Raw genomic sequence first — 21,469 nt, forward strand, 5'->3', positions numbered from 1 at the left:
CTCACTTCTTTTAAGTCAGTGCAATAAGCGTGCACTCATAGAGAAAGGGGACTCCGGTTCTCCAGTGACTAATGAAAGCTGATATCGTTTCCAGTGATTCGACCTTGGGGGCCTCGCAAATCTTTCTCAAGTGAGTGTTCATTTTGCTCATACAAAGGTGCAGCTAATCTGTGAAGAAAGCCCTCGGCACCTGCAGGGGTCCACCTGTCTGACCTCTTTCTTCCCGCTGACCTGAGACAATGCAAAGCTGGGCGGCTTCACCTTCTCCCACAGCTTGTGTTACACAACCACCCAGGGCAACAGTGGACATGAAAGTGCTGTTGCTTTCAGGTGAACTCAACACACCTTTTAACTCTCTCATAGACACGTAGACAAAATCTAACAACAAAAAAAACCTCTTAGTTTCTTTACTGAGCATAAAATGAACACAAAAAAATGAATGATTATGAATAATTATTGGAAATAAGTATATCTGCAAATAAATACACTGTTTATGCTGAATAGTCCAGATGTTAATAATCCTAAATGCGTTGTCAGAGTCAAGAATGGTGTATTAATCAGCATTAAATGCTTTAAATTACAGGAAGAAGTTATAACCTTTTTTTGCTACTGCCCTGCTGTGAAGTTAATATTGAGCATTTGCCATACCAGATCTTGACTGTAAATATAGTTATCTATATTTTAATTGATCTGCTATAAAAAAGTTTTATGCCCGCACTCAGTGAAGAAAATGCAGATGACATCAGTGAACATGATCTGATCTGACGCATCTGTGACCGAACCCACCAACAGAGATGCCTTTCACATATCTTACACTAGAACCCCCCAATCTCTTGCCACATTAGGAATGTGGCTAAGACCCTGACGCAGACCCCAACCCCCTCACACAACCCCCGCCCGACAACACACACACACACACACACACACACACACACACACACACACACACACACACACACACACACACACACACACAAACTGGGCACTGGGCTTTCTAGTTTCAACAATGCCCACATTGTGTCGTCTTCTGCTGTGTAATTGTGGCCCAGTGCGGTTCAAACTTCACACCCGCACCGGCGAACAGCAGCTGATGCAGCGGGAGAAGAGAGCAGACAGAACAATGGATCTGTTTAATGCTCCTGATTTTGGAAGATGTGACACAAAACGAATCAAATTACAATTTTCAGGGACTCAGCAGCTTCTGCTCAGCTGTTTGTGAGACTCCTTTATCATTTCCTCGTCTCCAGAGAGAGTACTCTGCGATACTTCAATAAGAGTTAAAACATGACCAGAAGCAGAAAGAGGAGCTTCGGACAGGAATGACTGCTGATTTTACTAATTAGTTATTTATGAACACGAGGCAGAGCAGGTGCTGCTAATGACAGCCCAAATAAATATTTAATTATGATTTTCTTAGACGATTGAATACAAGATTTTTTGTGATAGATGCTAACAATGGCAATTTTAAGGTAGTATAGCTATATAGTGACTTGCAGCATCTCGTCTCTGTTGTCTGGCTGAATTTGGAGGCTTTATTTGTCCACCTGATGCAAACATTTGCTGTTTACGTGCGTCCATTCAGCACAACCTGCATCAGTGCGTTTAATCTAAAAGCTGTCTTTTTAAGCATTTATCCGAGAAATAATAAATAGAGCAGTTCTTATGGCATTATTCTTGTTATGTGTATTTTTATTATACACATTTTATCCAGGAAGTATTCTTAAATTCACTTGTGAGAATATGAGGAATTCTGTAAAAGGTGGGTCATTTATTTGATATTTTTAAGGACTATAATTTAGAGTAAAACACGTGTCATGAATTAAGCCTGCTTATTTCAGCTGAGACTAAAAGATATTCAGTTTCTAACGTGTAATTATGACACTGATACAGTGGGGCAAAAAAGTATTTAGTCAGCCACCGATTGTGCAAGTTCCCCCACTTAAAATGATGACAGAGGTCAGTAATTTGCACCAGAGGTACACTTCAACTGTGAGAGACAGAATGTGAAAAAAAAATCCATGAATTCACATGGTAGGATTTGTAAAGAATTTATTCGTAAATTAGGGTGGAAAATAAGTATTTGGTCACCTCAAACAAGGAAAATCTCTGGCTCTCACAGACCTGTAACGTCTTCTGTAAGAAGCTTTTCTGTCCCCCACTCGTTACCTGTATGAATGGCACCTGTTTGAACTCATCATCTGTATAAAAGACACCTGTCCACAGCCTCAAACAGTCAGACTCCAAACTCTGCCATGGCCAAGACCAAAGAGCTTTCGAGGGACACCAGGAAAAGTATTGTAGACCTGCACCAGACTGGGAAGAGTGAATCTACAATAGGCAAGCAGCTTGGTGTGAAAAAAATCAACTGTGGGAGCAATCATCAGAAAATGGAAGACATACAAGACCACTGATAATCTCCCTCGATCTGGGGTTATGTTACAAAGTATTGAGTTGTATTTTTGTTATTGACCAAATACTTATTTTCCACCCTGATTTACGAATAAATTCTTTACAAATCCTACCATGTGGATTCATGGATTTTTTTTTCACATTCTGTCTCTCACAGTTGAAGTGTACCTCTGGTGCAAATTACTGACCTCTGTCATCATTTTAAGTGGGGGAACTTGCACAATCGGTGGCTGACTAAATACTTTTTTGCCCCACTGTAAGTGATTCAGTGACACACTCCGCCATCATGGCCAGAGGTGGCGCCGTGGAGTACCACCCTAACCCGGTGGGGTTCAAACAGAGGCAGCTTTCAGTCATCAATTGACAGAGCAGAGAGGAGCCTAATTTTGGGACGGTTGGGCAGATCTGTACGACGCTGCAATGCTGCCGCAGGGAGGACGCTCTGCTGCTCACGCTGCACTTTTATTCTTCGTTTATGTCCTGGAGGCAACTTTTGTGCTCGGCTTTAACCTGGACACCGATCATGTCCTCAGGAAAGACGGAGAGCCTGGGAGCCTGTTCGGCTTTTCTCTGGCCATGCACCGGCAGCTCAACCCGGACAAAGTCATGTGAGTGATGTCTCCAGATGTTCACGTCTGTAGAGCTGTCTGAGCTCCTTGGAACAGGTTCATTTAACAAGCAAGTTTAGGGACTTTTCTGTCAGGTGGCATCAGCGCAGAAATTCAAATGTGACTGGAAGTGCTGTGAGGACTGACTGGCTTACACTCTACCTACTTTCTGTTTAAACTTTAAATAATGAGAGAAAATAACTCTTTAACCCTCTCACGTGTTACAGTCGTGCGTTAGAGCAACTTTCTAATACAATGTCCTTTAACTTTATCTTTTTTTTTTTTACCCAGTTTTCCCCAAACCCCACAGGGTTTCTCACACGTTTTGTTTCAATTCTCGGTGATATCAGCAGTTTCCCCGCTGATACTTTGAATATGAAGTAGGGAAACAGCCAAAGGATAACAAGTGAATTTACAATGCTTGTAGTGTCATGCAAATGTGCCTGCAGGGTCAAACCGAGGCAGCACTGCGAGGAGAGAGGTAATAGGAAATAAAAGGGTCTCAGGATTGCTTTGCAAACGAGTGGATTTTTCAATGTACATAAAAAGGATCGAAGCTATTATTCCTGACATTTCATTCACCGATTACAAACAGCCAAAAAATTTCCATTCAAGATGCTATAATAATGTGGCTTTCATTATTCTCTTGTCTTTTAATCTTCTAGGTTTCCTGTTATCAGCTTTGTTTGCTGGCGTTCTGCACGATCCTGGCAGTTTTTAGATTAGATTAGATTTTTGCTCTTGTGAGACAATTAAGAAGAGAAATCAGAACATGCTGACTAATGCAGCCTCACTCACATGTCAGTGAGTTTTGTTTGAGCAGTGCAGAAGGGGCAGAATCGACAGTGGTGTAGTGACCCTGATCATCCTGCCTCCTCAGTGTTGAGAAGAGGGTGTGGTGTATAAAAATGCTGGCACTCACGGGACCCTGCAGCAGCATGTTGAGAAAAAGAGATCAGGGATGAGAAGCGATTACTCTTAAATTGTGTAATTTAATCTAACTGCTGTTTTGACCACCGTGCCAAGACAGGTCATGTTGAAGTGAAGTTTTTAAAGCTGGATTTTTCAGATCGCTTTTTCACAAACATTTCTTTGTTCACAAAGAAGCATTCAAACTGAAAAGAGGAACTTTAACATTTGTCTGGCTTGGCAAGTCTAAAGGGAGGGAAAAGTCATGAAACTGATGTCATATTTGTCGGGCAAATAGAGCCTTGAAATGTGACACTGGCTTGAGAGTTTGTTTTCAGCCTGTAAAAGTCTGGGGAGCGTGCCTCTTTTACATCCTGCTCAGTGAGGAAGCAAACCTTATTTAGGGGAGGAAAAACCAGAGCATCTTTTTTTATGTGAAAGGAACCTGAATATTTCAGGTTTTGGACTGTTGTTTAGACAAAAAATAAAAGCTTATAGGGAAAGCTGAGTGATGTGAGCATTTTCATATAGGAAATGTTTTCTTCCTAATCACCAAGCTCAACAGCTGTGCAGAAGTAAGCGCACATCTACCTGACAAGAGGCCTGTGCTTATTACAGGATGTAAACATAACCGCCTCGCTTGGTTGAGCTGTAAGGGCAGCAAGCTGCATGTTTTCATATGCTTGTCAGATATAGTTTGCAGTAAAAAAAAAAAGAAAAGAAAACAGTACTCACAACAAGGTTTATGGAGCTTCAAGTAACTTGGTTTCATGAGCTGTTTTGTGTATTCAAGAGAACTCCCTTCAAAACAGTTTACATGTTTAAATAATGCCAGAAGAAAATATGCACTGCTAAAGAAATGTATTAGACCAGCTCTCGTAAAAACTAGAAGACACAAATATTTCAGAAATCTTTAAAAAACTTGTTTAAAACTAAAAATGATCCAAATTCATGTTTTCATACCGAAGTTTGAGTCGGCATGTTGAACTCCTCTGATAAGTCAGAGATAAAGCAAGCATAACCACTTGAACCACTCAAACAACTTCTTCTTTGCAGGAACCACTTTTTTTTTTTTTCCACATGTGAGCTAATTAATATTTGATTTAGCATTACTTAACCAGCCACACCCCCAACCACAGGGGGCCACAAACCAGTGTACTACCAGTGCCCATAAAAGGGGAGGGTTGTGCCAGGAAGGACATGCTGTGTAAACTCAAAGATACGCATCATCTGTAAAATTTCCATGTTGGATCAATCAAAGCCTGAGTAACAACAGCTGTCACTTGTGCAGCTGACCAGCAAGATGTTAGTGGAAATTGTGCTATTGTTGGCTGAAGACAGATGAGGACATGCATGGGTTGGTGTGACACTGGAGGAGGCTAGGAATAAGGTGAGATGGAGGTAGACAGTCCACTGTGGGAGACCCCTGAAAAGAAGAAGATAACTCCACAGAGTAAGAATGAGTCCTCCTGATCATATAAAAGAAAGATATGTTTATGGTTTTATGTGGTTTTATATGGTTTTATTTAAAAACTGACTTAAATAATTACTTTGTTGTTTTAGTTGACAAAACGTACAAGCACTGAAGTGACTCATTAATTGGAGCCCTAGTTACAATGAGCTCACATTCTTCAGCTCTTCTTGGTTGAAACTTCAGACACTGAGACACTGAGAAAGTGTAGCTGTACGGAAATAATAAAAGGACAGTAATGACGTAATAAACAGCAGCTCAGTCATGATCTTAGCTCTAGATCCTTGTGTGACCCTGAGATAATCAGTCAGACGAGACAAGAGGAAGCTCAGCAGAACAGCAGAACAGCTCTGCGTGACCTAAAGCTCTGAGGACCTCTGAGCCGGCGAAACCGCAAGTCAGGGATGCGTCACGCTGTCCAACATCCGTCGCTCCCGATTTTTTACGAAAACGCGTCATGACAATCGCCGGCAGCTGCAAATCTCTGCTGGCTATCACTACTTACTGTGCATCAGTCTGATTATGATAAATCATATGTGACGAGAGGAATGCTGGACTTCACTGGCTCTTTTTTAGGCCCTCTGCCCTGATGAGCGGTAGATGTAACTCCTCTCATGCCAAACCTACACAGGCTGAATTTCAGCTAAAAAAACACATTTTTTTGACTCTTCTGATGATTAAAGTGCTGGTGAATTTAATAATCAGGAAACCATCGTGTTGGTTAAGTATAGTCATAAGGTGTTTTGTTTTTGTTTGATTTCTAAAGAGATAATTAAAGCAAAGTAGACTCTCATTTCCATAAGTCACTGAAAGTATTGCAAAAAGTTGCTATTTGGCATTTTGATGCCTCTTTCATGAGTAATATGTTAAAGATGGTTTTTAACATTCTCTCAATGAAACCAGACTGGGCATGCACGGCCATCTGTGCACATGTAACCCGATAGATTAAACGCATCAGTGAATCATCAGTGGAGATACTCCAGTCAAACTTCACACCAATGTCTGGCTAGTGTCAAGATAACAGATAAGTGGTCAATAAACAGACCCCCCGAAAATCCTCTAAAAACTTTAATCTTTACTTAAAGTTGACACGATTCTGTGATGTGTGTCAGCCAATCACAGGTCAGCAACAATCAGTGTGCGATGTGTAAACTGAAACAGTTGGAACAGCTGTGAGTTTCTTCTTGCTTTGAGTGCACAGCTGTGAAGGCATTGGAGCACATCTGTTAACAGAGACCAGTGAGATCACTGTGAAAGCCAACACCCGCCACTATGCATTTACGCCGCAGTGAAAGACACCCCACATGATGACTCTGAGTGGGACATTTTACATCTGACATGGTTACATTTTTCCTCAGTAGCCCAGAAAAAACGAACAAACTTTCACACTCTTTCTTCATTTCTTGTTACTTAGATACACATGCACATCCATGATGCTAATATCAGCATGTGTGGTCCCTGTTTCGTTGATTAGGCTGTGTTTTTGGCAGTTTACAAATTGGACCGTGCAAATTCTCACATGTTGCTCAATATGTTTTTTGTACTGAGTCTATCCTCATCTGTTCGGTATTAGTGTCTTTTTACTGTCCACTCTCAGATTAGGCTTTTTCTTTGCAGCTCTGCCTACATTCTCGTCACCTCCTCACCGTCACTGTTGGGGGTCTTTATTTTACAGGAGCCATTCATTAAAGCTGCGAGCTGAGGATGCTTTCTCAGTTTAGATCGATGTACTTGTTTTCTTTCTTGGTTGTACACAAAGGCCTCCCACTTCTGTTTCTATTCTGGTTAGAGCTTTTTATGCACATCTTCAGAAGAAAGTTCTGTTGGCAATATCATCACATGCACCAAGACTGACAGATACTCAGCTAACTACGTTGTTGCTTCTTTAATCATCAGTTTTCAGCTGTGCCAACATAATTAGCTTTTTAAGGTGATACAGTTGAATTAAATAACATGATGTGCTACAGGAACATAGGAATGATGGATCTTGAAAATGGGCTTCCATAGGCACTAGATATGTTGATATTCTGTTAAAAATGTCTTTATGACTGAAATTATATTTCAGATGGAAAAACAAACAAAGCAAAGTGAGGGGTTGATCCTGACAACTACAGGTCATCAGTCAACGAGCATTCCCTTCATATTCCTTATTTCTAACACTTAAAATGACCTTTGTTTACAAAAGGGAGTTAATGATTTCATCAGCGTGGCCAGAAATGAGTGACTGAGCAGACTGGCAGAGAAGCTGGCGGTCCTTTGCAACCACAGGTATCAGATGGCCGATAAAAAGAAGGCAGGTTTTTCTAATATACTAAATATAGTTTAGATCTGAACAGGGCAGGAAATAAAACATACCACAAAGGAACAAGTAGGGGAAAACTTTTAACATTACATTTATTCTTTTATTTATTAAGTCATACCTTTTTTTGCACTTTTAAAAAAAACCCACTTTATGGTCTACTGTGTTGTGTTTTGTGTGTTTTAGTTGTGCTTAGGTCCAACATGTGACCGTTTCCAATTTCATTGAACCAAGTATGACTGTGCAATGAAAAGAAAGTGTTATCTCTTATCTTATGTTACAGCAGCTGCAGAGTGTTGCTTAAGGAGCTCACAAACACAGTGGCAAACACACCAACGTCCAGCTGCTTTTAAGATTTATTGAATGAACCTGCATTTAAAATAACTTTGATATTTCTTAGTTTTATCATTTACCCATAATCCCAAACTGTAACAAACTGTAAAGATTCCTTTTTAATATTTGCATGTCGCCGGGCTTTGTTTGAGAGGATGTTTAACGGCTCGGTTAGGAGGGTCCGTGTTGAGCAAATGAAACACAGCGGGGCCGACCCTACAGATCAATAGGTGGGTCAGAGTCAGCTGCAGTGAGGAAGAAAGAGAGGATTTCCTTTCATTCCTTAAAACAAATTCCTTCATTGTAAGCTTGATGGTCAGCTAACATGTGAAGTGTTTAGATGACTGTTAGTGTAAAATGCGTCAAACTATTGTTTTGGTGCCAACTGGTCCCCAGTGACTCACATCCTGTAGTCTGATGTGTTCTGTTCACTGGCACACAGTTACAGTGTGTTAAAGTTTAAAATCAATCAAGCCTGAAAATCAGACGTCTGTATCAAATGGCAAGTGTCACAATTTTCTGTTAAGAGCTGTGATTTATGTTAAGATTTTATCTATTTGTCTAAATGATAACAATAATATCATCCACTGTGTCTTTGACCTGTGCAAGTACCACAACACTGAGTGGAGGGAAGAGTTGTGGTTGAGTCTTGATGCATGCTCAATCATCCAGCTAAGGAAATCCCTGAAAGTTGACGTAGCGTTTTAAGGGGGAGAAACGCTTCATCCAACCGACTTCTTCAGTCTGTGGATGAGGTGATAGTATTTGTTAAAACTTATATGGCATACTGTTATATATGATGTGATTTTACTTGATCACAAGTAATAACCTTTATTTCCTTTTATTTTTAACAGGCCATCTCAGTTGTGTGCTCAGTGTTACTTTTAGTGCAGGAAGTGGTTCAACCCCACTCTATCTGATCAAGACTGCTTGTGGTTTTTCTCCCTCACTTCCTTGCACATTTACTTGACTCTGACACTGTGTAAAAAGTCACACAAAGCAGGTGCTCACTGCATTTCATACCCAGATACAGTATCTAATTGCAGATGCACTGCAACTGTATTTGAAGCTGCTGAATGAATCCTAAAAACGTTTTTAAAAAGTGTTAACAATTACATTTTCAAGCCAAGTAGTAAAATGTACTTTATGAGAAGCGCTGTATATCAGTGTATTTTGTACAGTTAATTCATAGAAATTTCATGTTTTTAGACCCTTTCACTTTCTTCCTGAAATAACTGTAAAACATGTTAAAAAACGCGTAAAATGTGACCGTTGCACACTGCACTGCACAGGAGGGACCATGATTCATGTGCAGTAAAAGCTCGAAAGAAAAACATAAAAATATTCAGATATATTTAAGTGCAAATGTAGGTGTATAATCAGCATAATCACACCCAGTCTTACTATTTCATAGTCCTGTAAAATAACCTGGTCTGCACATAATTTTTGGCAGAAACAGGCTGGGTTTTTGAAAACTATTTGTTCATGCATTTGTCTGTGTTTCTTAAATCAATCTGTAAAAAGACAGTCTGTTGAACCCCAGTGACCTGTGTGTTGGTGCTGCGTATGTCATCGTACCGGCTGCTGAAAACATATAAAACACAGAATCTCTTTCTGAGATGTTAAAAGATGTGTGAGTCTCTGCGACAGTGCGGGGTTTCAAAGGGAAGTGTGTTTAGAAGAGAGCAACAACCACAACACTGAAAAGCAATAGTCTGGTTGAGTTCCCCCTTGCCCTCTGCAGGGTGTGAAAACACTAGTTTATTGCCATATTTGGAACTTCTCTAATTTTTGTTCCTAAAAAATAAAAGATGCTCCTGAGAGCCAAGAAAACAAAAATGTTTTGATGTTTTATTTTATTGTAAACAGTTTAAGAATTGTATTGTAGTATTGTAGCTTAAAGAAACATGCTTTTCAATTGTCAATTGTTATTTCTTTTTGATCTTCTGCTCCTGGTAGTGGACGTCTGGTGCTGCTTGATCCCAGAAGGATATGATGTAATGATATTGTTTTCATTTTTGTCTGGCTTTCTGGTGAAAGTTCTTTTTATTTTACGAATTTTAAAATGAAGCAAACACATCTGAGCATTAAAACATTATTTTAACAAATAATTTCTCATAGTCAAGCTTTTGTTAACCGGCATTCTGCATATCTGATAGTCACCTAAAGCGGGGTTGTTAGATCATGTCACCCATTGTACTAATAGGGATCATGAAAGGTATGACAGAGAACTGAGTGAGGCAGAAGGGAATTTACTCAGAATTGTGGAAGTGGAGCCATAAATTAGCCTCAGAGATAGGCATACTAGCACTTGAGGAGCCCCAGCAGGGCCAAAATGATGACAGCTGTCCTTTAACCATCAGTATTGCACTCATTTGTTGTTTCCCTTCATTATCACTGTTGATGTTTTTATATGTTTTTATATGTGTGTGAAATTCTACAAGCTGTGGCTTTGTTGAATGGTATCCCAGCAAAGGTAACTAAAGCAACAGTTCCCAAACTTTTTATGAAATAAGTTTTGGATTAAATATATTTCTGTCTTGTTTTTTGTGTGTTTTTTAGGGTACTGATTGGTGCACCCAGAGCCCGGTCTTTGCAAAACCAAAAAGCCAATATCACTGGAGGCCTGTATAAATGTGAAGTCACCCAGTCTAGTAATTGTGAGCGTATCAAATTTGATGATAATGGTGAGAACTCTGCCTGCATACCTACCTAAACAAAATCCACTGCCTTTGTAATTTTGACAATTTGTAGAAACCAAGCTTTCCAAGTAAAATGTTCAATTATGTCTGTTGGCAAATTTTCAGCGGATCTGAGACTTGAGAATAAAGAGAATCAGTGGATGGGGGTGTCAGTGAAGAGTCAGGGACCTGGGGGGAAGATTGTGGTGAGTCAAACTAAGTATTAAAACCATCGTTCTGTGGATCCTCGTGCCCTGGTTCAGTAAAGGTCTTACTCGTATCTTTTTCTTCAGACATGTGCTCATCGCTATCAGAGGCGTTTGAATGTGAATACTCCAGAGGAGACTCATCACATCCCCGGACGTTGTTATATTCTGAGTCAGGACCTAACCATTGACCCTCAGTCTTCTGAGGATGGAGGTGAATGGAAATTCTGCGATGGCAGACCTGAAGGCCACGCAATGTTTGGAACATGCCAGCAAGGACTGGCAGCTACTTTCACCAATGACTACCATTACATGGTTTTTGGAGCAGTGGGAGCTTACAACTGGAGAGGTCACTATGTGATTGTGTCTTTATATGCTGTTTATCTTCATTAGAGGATTTAATTTTTGTACATGAATCTCATTTTTTAATCCTAATTTTTCTCATCACTTTGTGCTCTTAAATCTAGGGATAGCGCGACTGGAGCAGAATAACAGTACTTTTCTGGACATGGGAATATTTGATGACGGCCCATATGAAGTTGGGAATGAAAAAGTCAGGGACCCTGATTTTGTGCCTGTACCTGGAAACAGCTACCTCGGTGAGTTGAACACCCACAGATATTTTTTTTTCCGTCACTTGTTTGATGTTAGTTCATTAATTTCCTCAAGCAAACGTGAATGAGCTAAAACAATAATGTAAAAAAGAGTGAGCCAAAATTCCTTTAAAAAGATGTAAAGACCAATATGGTCATACGGAAATATCCAGATAAACAGAAGTAACTTTCTGGGATTTCCTTACCTGGATGATTATGCATACATGAAGATATTCATCAAGTTATTATTGCTGCTACACGTGATTTTACAAACTACTGAATTCTGGGGTGTACTTAGTTTTTCAGAGGACTTCAGAGAGACCTGTAAAAACTTTGGTTTTCATATCATTGTATAAAGGGGGTCAGGGGGTCCTTTGTCCCACTTTGGGGGGAAACTCCCACTGGGTTTAAATCTGGGACTCTCCGCCATTTGACCTTAGAACTGAAGAAGCTTCTCGGATGAGAGGTGAAACGTCTTCAAGCAACTTCAAGAAGTCCAGACACTTTTCTTGCAAGCTCCTTTGACTACGATGACCTGGATGACTGAGAACCTTCACAGACATTGTATAAAAGTACAAAATTAGGCTTACCAAGCAAGCATGTCCCTCAAACCTGCTCAGGCCAACATCGAAAGAAGAGCTTTGATTGTCCTTCAAGAAGCCTGGAGAACTATTTCTGAAGACGAATTAGAGAAATTACAAGAAAGCTTGTGTCAGAGAGCTTTGAAGAGTAAAGCTGGTCATACCAAGCACTGACTTTCAAGTTTGTTAGATGTTCAGACTCACATGTTTCGGCCTTAGATACTATATTTCCATGTATTTTTGTGTATGTGTCAATAAACTGCTGCACCTACTTTCCATTTTTCTCGCAAAATATAAAGCAATGAGAGGTAGCTCAACACTTTTGCACAGCACTATAAACCTACTTCATTTAACACACTTTAGGATTCTCCCTTGATTCGGGACACCACATCACCACTAGGGGTAAGCTGACAGTGGTGGCTGGAGCGCCCAGGGCCAATCACAGCGGAGCTGTAGTCCTGTTCAAGCAGGACATGGTAGCAGGAAACCTCTCAACGGAGTACATTCTGCATGGTCCGGGTCTGGGATCCTGCTTTGGATACGACGTGGCTGTAGTGGACCTGAATAACGATGGGTGTGTAACATTTCTGACTGCCTTTGGGTACATTTATTAGATTGTTCAGAAGAGTAGACTCGATCCAAACTTAACAATTCACAAAAGAGTATAAAACACATAAATTTCAGATTTGCACAACTTTCTTTAATATCACTTCATTTAAAAAAATATTTTCCGTTTTTAAGTACTTTTAATAGCGTTTTTTGTTTTTTCACTCTATGTGATACTAGGTGGCAAGACATAGTAATAGGAGCCCCTCAGTTCTACATGAAGGGTGAAGACATTGGGGGAGCTGTTTATGTTTACATCAACAATGCAGGAGTTTGGGAAGGAAACACTCCTGTCCGTCTAATAGGGACCAAAGACTCGATGTTTGGCGTGGCAGTAGAGAACATCGGCGACATCAATCAAGACTCATATAAAGGTGATTAAGCTGACCTTTTTGCGCTGTGTTTGTCTTGTCTTTGTCATTTGCAGTCACATAAATTGTGTTTTTTCCTCATACAGACATTGCGATTGGAGCTCCGCAGGAAGATTCTGGGACAGGAAAAGTCTACATTTATCACGGCTCTGCACAGGGGATCAAAACGACCCCTGCACAGGTGGATATTTGTTTAGAAAATTATATTACATCAGTGTTTTGTTACAGTCTGAATGCTTTCATGAAGTCTGGTTTATGCTGTTGCAGAACCATGTTGCTAGTGATAAACCTCTAAAGCTAGCTGCCAAAGTTCAAAATTACTTTTTTTTCCACCAGCATATTCCTGATGAACCTAATAACGGCTCCAAATGAATAAAAGTGTTTCTCCATAACTGCTGGACTTAAGAAACATCGGTTTGGTACAGTTTTTTAAAAAATAATAATAAGAAAAATACACGGCTACCCCTAATAGTGAGCCTTAACAGTCTTGGAAAAACAGGATTTTGCATCTGAAATTTTTTTCAGACTTGGGATCAAGAGATAGAAAGCCTGTGCTACAGCATTTTCTCATTATTAATATTTCTTCTTGCTCTTAAACTCAGACATACTAAGGTAAAGTAAAATCTTCAGCTAGTTTAGCTGCTAATTTAAAAAACCTCATTGGGACAACTTTGTCTTTACCGTGTTTCTTTTCCTCGCTTAATTTCAGTTCCATCTTTATTTTCCAGATCCTTTCAGGGAAAGACCACAACATTCGATTTTTCGGCTATTCTCTTGCAGGAAACATGGACCTGGATGGTAACTCTTATCCAGACTTGGCTATAGGCTCTCTGTCAGATTCAGCTATGATTTACAGGTAACTGTGGCCTTAACCGTTAGTTTAAATTTAGTTAAAGTCCTACTGACCTCAATCACAGTTTTATTTAACCATCTTTCTTTTAGAACAAGGCCAGTCATTAGCCTCAACAGTGTTGTCAAAGTGTCTCCAAATGAAATAAGTCTTACAAATAAGACGTGTGGGGACCATGTTTGGTAGGTGTTCTTATATTATTATATTCAAACAGACTTCAGAGTGAAAACTTTCTTTTTCCTAACAATATCTGTTTTCTGTCCATAGTTTCACTGTGATGGCATGCTTTTCCTACAAAGCTAATCCTGCATCTTATAATCCAAAGCTTAGTATGTAAAAATTTATTACATTATTTTTCCATTTTCAAATTTATTTTTTTCTAACATTTTACTTCAACACTGCAGCTGTTAGCTATTCTGTGGAGGTGGACAGAGCTCACAGGAGAGGACTGACTTCCAGAGCGATGTTCTTAAACGACTCCAGCTCTGAACTAGAATACCAGTTCAACGGCACCTTAAAACTCAAAGAGCAAAATCAGCAAAAGTGTATCAAACTAATAGCCAGACTTAAGGTAAATCAAGTGTCACACAGCTACATCACTGAGAACAAGCTAGAAGCCTCTCTCAACTTTAAACTGGAGAAATTATTAAAAAAATGAAGACATGGACGTTGACGATAGTAATAACAATTTCTTGGAGATGTCAGTATTCGAAAAATGACCGTGCATGAACATATGTAGTGCTAACTTTGAGGTCATTTATAATAAATGAATAGTGAAATTATATAAATCAAAACTGTAATAGTATATATTAAAACAGAGACAGTAACAGTAAATCATAATAATAAATGCATTAAAAGCCTTTTTTTGTGATTCACGAAGGATAACATCAAGGACAAGATGCGTAGCATTCCCATTGAGGTGTCGGCAGATATAAGTACAAAACAAGAGGAATCAATCAATGGCCTCCCTCGCATGATTCCCATTTTAGACGCCACTCAACCGAGCAAAATCATTTCTGAGGTAAAGGCAACTTCTAAATGTAAACACTAAAACTCATTGTGTCGAGTTTGTTATGTAACATTTGTATATTTGTCGTCATTTCCTGTTGTTTCAGGTGAACTTTCTAAAAGAAGGATGTGGAAGCGATCATATTTGCAAAAGTAACCTAAAGATGAATTATAGTCTACACTACAAAGAAGCCAACAAAGAGGAGTACCCCCCGTTAAATAAGAGGTTAAAACTCATTCTCAGACTGTAGTAATATAAAGTAGCATTGATTGAGTTTTGTAATGGGACCAGTTGGACTTTAAAACCCACCCTGCTTTTTCATGCTTTGGCCTTTTGGATGACACACATCAAAGTGAATGGTTGAGTCTCACTGGGCCACCAACCCTACTTAAGCTCAGACATGCTGATTGCACAACATACACAGTTTGCTACACGATTGTTATCACTGAAGAAGCATGTTTTCTTTGTTTTTGTTTTTTTCATCACTGGTCATGACTGTGTGTCTGCAGCAAGAACGGCATCCCAGAGTTTATTGTGAAATCCCAGAGGAAGGACTTGGCTGTGTTGGTGACAGTAAGCAACATGAATGGTGACGATGCTTATGAGGCAAAGCTGGTGGGGACCTTCCCAAATACCATGTCATATTCTGGAGTCCGCACCGATCAAACAACAGTAAGTCGACTGTAAAATTACTTTGTTGTATTGTAAGAAAGTTACAAAATTTAAAGTCCTTTACCTGCAATTGATTCAAGCCCTAAAAGCATTAATCAAAATACTAAAAAATGACTTCCACTGTGGCTTAAAATACCTGGAGCATTTCCGCTGTTTAATATGCAGGAGGTATGAATACACAGTATATGGATGATGATGATGAGAGAGGTGGGCCTGGCAAGAGGAAAATCCAGTATTCAGATAATTAAACACAAATCCCTGACTGATTGAATCCATGACAGTGACTGCTTGTTCCACTCTTCTGGCATATAAAAAACAACGTAATGGGACTGTTACGGGTTTAAAAGCTTGGCCTTCTTTGTATGGAAGCCCGTTTCCGCCACAAAAAAAAAAGGATCCATAACTCAAAATTTCGAGTTATTTTCTCAAAATTCCGAGTTATTTTCTCGAAATTTCGATTTATTAACTCAAAATTTTGAGAAAAGCAACTCGAAATTTCGAGTTAGCGCTGCCAATCAGTAATCTACGTGAATGACGTCATTTCCTTGTTACCCAGAAGCTGAAGCCCTCAGCTACAAATGCTACAGCTAAGCTACCGGTATTACATCCAGTCGTGAATACACAGATTGCTGAGTGTTTTCAGCCTGGCTTCACAAATGATGAAATCCCTGTGTTATTAGCTGAATCACATGGTGTTACTATCAGCAAACGTACTTGCGAAAGCGCCAATTTGTTGGGATCCGTTTTTGAGTGCGCGTTCCTCTGCGCCATATGCTTCCGGGTAACAAGAAAGCGACCTCATTCACGTATATCTTTGATTGGCAGAGCTAACTCGAAATTTTGACAAAAGTAACTCGAAATTTCGAGTTATGGATACTAGCTTTTTTATTTTTATTTAGTGGCGGAAACGGGCTTCCATATCTTTGTGCATGTTCTTTAGCGTTTGTAATAGTTTGCATGCTAGCAGCTAAGCTCAAGTACAGTTCTACATCATCAACAAGAGAGTCGCCCCCTGTTGGCCCTTTGGAAAATTGCAGGTTTAAGGGGCTTTACCTTTTCTAAAGCCTAGTGGCTACATCCATCTTTTATATACAGCTTATGACCGCGTCATAAAGTAAATACTTGGATATATTACACACGTTTTCCGATGTGTTCTTTTCTAGATGGAAAACCTGATCACCTGTGATGCAAATGTAAACAGCTCTCAAGCAGAATGTGAGCTGGGAAATCCTTTTAAGAGAAACTCAAAGGTACAGAAATGTCACGCTCCTGCGCTAATGCTTTCTAAGACACTTGGCTGTTGTAATTCATATGTAAGAAATGCTACTACTTTTTCACAAGGTTACCTTTAAAGTCATCCTGAGTGCTGCACATGTGACTTTAGACACCACTGAGATTGAGATCGACCTGCAGCTGAATACGTAAGTAAAGATGCTGAGATTCGCTTTCTGTTATGTGCTGCACACTTTCAAACTGGAATGTGTTATTGTTATTAATATTACTATCCTTTTCGTTTAGGACCAGCTACCAAGAAGCAATCCATGTAAAAGTAAAGTGTAAAGTGATCATTGAATGGCCTTTGTCTGTCTCTGGGTAAGTTTGTTCTCGCAGAGATTCCTTGACTTGTTTGACTTCACCTTTATACCTATACAGGACCTCCAACCTTCTCGCTTGTTGTCATCAGGGAAGCTAATCCTACCCAGGTGTTTTTTGGAGGTGTTGTGAGAGGAGAAAGTGCAATGAAGTCAGAAGAAGAAATTGGAAGTTCGATTAACTTTACTTTCACTGTAAGTTCATACATTTCACCTATTTTTTTAATATTAATATTGTTTTCATAAAACTTACTGGTCACTTTATTGGGTATACCTGTTTGTTAATGCAAATATATAATTAGGTACTTACATGCGAGTATTGTTGCTGACCACGTCCATACCTTCATGATCACAGTGTCACAAAGCTCATACCCTCTCAAAAAGGTTTCTTGAACATGACAATGAGGTGATTGTACTCAAATGGCCTCCAAAGTTACCAGAACTCAGGCCAATAGAGCATCATTGGGATGTGATGAAACGGGGGATTCAGATATCAGATATCAGATATCACGTCAATATGGACCAAAATCTCAGTGTTGAATATTTCCAGCACCTTGTTCAAGCTATAATATGTAGATTTAAGACAGTTCAGGTTAAGGGAGATTCAACCCAGCGCTAGCAACGTGTACCTAATAAAGTGGTTGCAATGTTTATGTGAAATTGCAGAGTTGTTTCCTGTTAATTTCTCCTCCAGATAAACAACTCGTGGAAGCACTTGAAACCTTCTTTCGAAACCTCACTAAACATTTTTTGGCCCAAAATTCAAAAAAATGGGAAATGGCTTCTGTACCTGATGAGCATCACTTCTGAAGGACCAGAGAAAATCCATTGCTCCCCTAAAACTGAGATCAACCCTCTGAATATTGCTCAGGTAGCATATTTAAGCGTTCAGCTTCATGTGTTACAGCTGAAATTAGACCACTGATGAATGGGCCATTATGACATGCCTGCCCTGTTTGATTCTGTGTTGAATTAACGAGATGTTCTTTCAGCAGTCCTCTGTGCATCGAACAAAACGAGAAATTATGAAAGAAGAAAGAAAAACTGGTGGAAAAACGTCTTCGCTGAAGGACAAGAAGAGAGTTTTTGTAAGTGATATAAATGCACATGCACAGTTTAATAAAAGTGTTTATATGATGTTTAACTGTGTATTTGCCTACTAGTCCTGTGAAGATGGGATGGAAAAATGTGTGGTGTTCAAGTGCCCCCTGCAGGGGCTCGATGGTACAGTAGTCGTATTGAGATCCCGTCTGTGGAACTCAACCTTTATTGAGGTAATAAACAGCATTTTTATTGTTTTCACATGTCTCTTCATGTGAGATAAATCAAATCTCATGATTTTGCTTCATTAATAATTGTTGTTTTTTGCACACAGGAGTATGCCCCTAGTTCAACCTTGTCAGTAAAAGCCACACTTGAATTTGATACTCAGAGGGAAAACGTCATACTGACCAATCAAAACACAAATGTAAGCAATTCAAGCTGCATAACGACATTAACCTTATTGCTGTGTCGGTCCCAACTCAGTCTCTCGGATTTCCTCCCTTTTATGTTTTTTTCCAGGTGAATGTGAACGTGTCTCCTGACGATGAAGCAGCTAAGTATCAGGGAGGAGTTCCCTGGTGGATCATCCTGGTGGCAGTTCTCATAGGACTCTTGATTTTGATTCTACTGGTTTATCTGCTGTGGAAGGTGAGAACATGGATGTCACACCTACAGTTACACAATGGACATGGATATGAGAAAAGAACATGAATTTAGAGAACCCCTCGTGAAAATTAGCCAATTAGAAAAGGTAAATGAAGCCTGAAAATAAAGCTAAAGATACTTAAAAATAACATTTTCACCTTTTTTGCTAGATTTTTATGCTCTGATTGCCTTTCTCGGTTTGGTTTTATTGTGAGTATATGAGATATTGATACACTATATGGACAAAAGTGTTGGGCCCCACCTCTTATTCTTTGAATTCGAGTGTTTTCAGTCCAATCCCCACAGGATTATAAAGTCAAGCACCTAGCCATGCAGTCTGCCTTTGCAGACATTTGTGTGGAAACATGGCCTGTATTTGTATGGCGCTTTACTTAGTCCCTATGGGACCAAGACACATGGCTTTCAAAACAAGTATTTCGGTGCCTTGACATTAGTTGCCAGCCTAGCTCTGGTCAGCTGTAATAAAATCTGCCAACCGGCTCCATTAATAAAAACTTTCCCCCTTTTTTCACTTTACAGAAGGTGAAGTGTAAAAATGAAAATTCACTCTTTAATTATGGCAAAGAGCTCTGCACTGGAGAGCTTGTCAGCTCTAAATGATAGTTTATTGTTAGATTTGCATTAAAAGTTTCCATCCATATAAATCTGTTATTTGGTGACTAAAATACACTGTTGGGTAAACTCACTCAGGGTCTGGGTGGGTCATACCAAAACCTGGACATATAACTGATAATAAAACTCGCCACAACACAGTTTTAAGAAGGTGTAAATCATAACCCGAAGTTTAATATTTTCTACACGTTTGTTATTTGTCATATAACATCTGCACATCAACACTGGACTCCGGAGGAAGTATTTGCTTTAAAAATGTATGTTTGCTCCTGCTGGACACGTTTGTAACACTTCACCACCCTTGCTCCTCCTCAGTGTGGTTTCTTCAGGAGACCATCTAAAGACCAGTACAATGCTGCATATCAGAAGGCAGAGATCAACATTCAGCCGTCTGAAAAAGACAAACTCAGTGCTGAGGACTGATATATGCTCTCTGAACGTGGGTAAAGTCAGCATGGCGTGTGGTTACTGCAGTGACTAATGAACTTGCTTTTAAGCAAATTCTGCTGACTTGTTGAAGGAAAATTCAAATCAGACTCATATTGCACGTGTTATTTGTGGGGAAAAAGTCACTTTGCTCCTAAATTGAGTGAAATAGACATGCTGAAGAGAGATATTTTTCGTCTACATAAGAAAATAAATGTATATATATTTTTTTATTAATAAGCTCTTTGTGCAATATGGTTCTGTGGATTTTTCAAGAGTAATGCATTTTCTCGCCAGTAGACTTACTAATTTCCCCTAGTGCTTCTGCAGGCGCTTTTCCTGACATCCCTGCACCTGTTCTGCTGCAAAAGTCAAGGTTGCAAGCATGCTCTGTTGCCACTGAGCATGCTTCCTCAGCATTTCTGCACAGCTCCTTTACAGACTGTGGGAATATTGCTGATACATTTTTTTTAAAGTTATTAATGCATTGTGTTTTCTTTAAAATTTCTCTTTCCTAGTGTGGATTCTTCAAACGCTCCAAAGAAAACGACAGCGTCCCTCGTTACCACGCAGTGCGGATAAGAAAGGAAACTCTTGAGCACAAAGATGGAAAAGTGAAACACGATCCTTTTGAAAAAAAGCAGTGGATGACGACTTGGATCGACAATGAAAGTTACTCATGACCTTTTTCTGCTCAGATGTTTGAACAAAGACAAAACTGATCTTAATTAATAATTTCATTAACATGTTGCTCAGATATAGTTTTTTTTATTGCTAAATGCAGATAATGCTTTTTACACTGTATAGCCTATGAACTATTTTTTCTAATCGTTGTATATATTTGAATATGTCTGCGCATTTTATATTTATACTTTTTTTTTTTTTAAAAAAGAAATCAAATCAAGCAACCAAAGTTTTATCCACTCATGTCTGAAGCCGAATAACAATGGGCAAAGTTTACTGCTGTTTTTAAAGTTGTACTGTCTCACTGGAAGGCAAGGCAAGGCAAGGCAAGGCAAGTTTATTTGTATAGCACAATTCAACAACAAGGTGATTCAAAGTGCTTTACAGAGACATTAGAAACAAGAACAAATAAAAAGCATGATTTAAAATTGAATAAAACAAGCAAATAAACTAACTAACTAATTAACAAACAAACAAACAAACAAACAACAGTATATAAAATCCAAACAAATAAAATCAGAACAGTAGATAAAATCAGTAGTTAAATGTAAGTTTTGAAATTTAAGCTTAAAGTGTGGATTTGGTGCTTTATTCAAATGCAGCTGAGAACAGGTGAGTCTTCAACCTGGATTTAAATAAACTGAGTGTTTCAGCTGATCTGAGGCTTTCTGGGAGTTTGTTCCAGATATAAGGAGCATAAAAGCTGAATGCAGCTTCTCCGTGTCTGGTTCTGACTCTGGGAACTGATAAAAGACCGGATCCAGATGACCTGAGGGATCTGGAAGGTTCATACTGGGTCAGGAGGTCATTGATGTATTTTGGTCCTAAACCATTCAGAGCTTTATAG

At 39.3% G+C, this 21,469-nt stretch overlaps 1 protein-coding gene across 5 annotated transcripts; it reads left to right on the plus strand.

Annotated features, from left to right (window-relative positions):
• Positions 1 to 2,750: 2,750 nt before the first annotated feature.
• itga6a (integrin, alpha 6a) lies at positions 2,751 to 21,076 on the plus strand. Of its 5 annotated transcripts, none has more exons than XM_082508009.1 (26): positions 2,751 to 3,017; positions 10,592 to 10,716; positions 10,837 to 10,916; positions 11,004 to 11,265; positions 11,384 to 11,515; positions 12,454 to 12,664; positions 12,877 to 13,070; positions 13,154 to 13,248; positions 13,796 to 13,923; positions 14,010 to 14,099; positions 14,185 to 14,246; positions 14,322 to 14,488; positions 14,798 to 14,938; positions 15,033 to 15,151; positions 15,436 to 15,598; positions 16,762 to 16,848; positions 16,940 to 17,019; positions 17,117 to 17,191; positions 17,283 to 17,385; positions 17,885 to 18,061; positions 18,183 to 18,278; positions 18,354 to 18,464; positions 18,566 to 18,658; positions 18,754 to 18,882; positions 19,828 to 19,951; positions 20,457 to 20,571. In XM_082508009.1, the coding sequence occupies exons 1-25, from the start codon at positions 2,830 to 2,832 to the stop codon at positions 19,933 to 19,935; spliced, it is 3,216 nt and encodes a 1,071-aa protein (XP_082364135.1). In that variant the 5' UTR covers positions 2,751 to 2,829; the 3' UTR covers positions 19,936 to 19,951; positions 20,457 to 20,571. The 5 variants fall into 5 exon arrangements, with proteins under 5 accessions (XP_082364135.1, XP_082364136.1, XP_082364133.1 ...); XM_082508010.1 differs by having other exon boundaries at positions 19,828 to 19,955; positions 20,457 to 20,542; XM_082508007.1 differs by lacking the exon at positions 19,828 to 19,951 and having other exon boundaries at positions 20,457 to 21,076.
• Positions 21,077 to 21,469: the final 393 nt, after the last annotated feature.

This window comes from Aulonocara stuartgranti, assembly GCF_965226115.1.
Source record: "Aulonocara stuartgranti genome assembly, chromosome: 16".
NCBI lineage: Eukaryota > Metazoa > Chordata > Actinopteri > Cichliformes > Cichlidae > Aulonocara > Aulonocara stuartgranti.

Coding starts and splice junctions, on each gene's coding strand:
- itga6a (XM_082508007.1), top strand. CDS start 2,830: ATGCTGCCGCAGGGAGGACGCTCTGCTGCTCACGCTGCACTTTTATTC. Junction 11,266..11,383: donor GGGAGCTTACAACTGGAGAG/GTCACTATGTGA, acceptor TCTTAAATCTAG/GGATAGCGCGACTGGAGCAG. Junction 12,665..12,876: donor GTGGACCTGAATAACGATGG/GTGTGTAACATT, acceptor ATGTGATACTAG/GTGGCAAGACATAGTAATAG.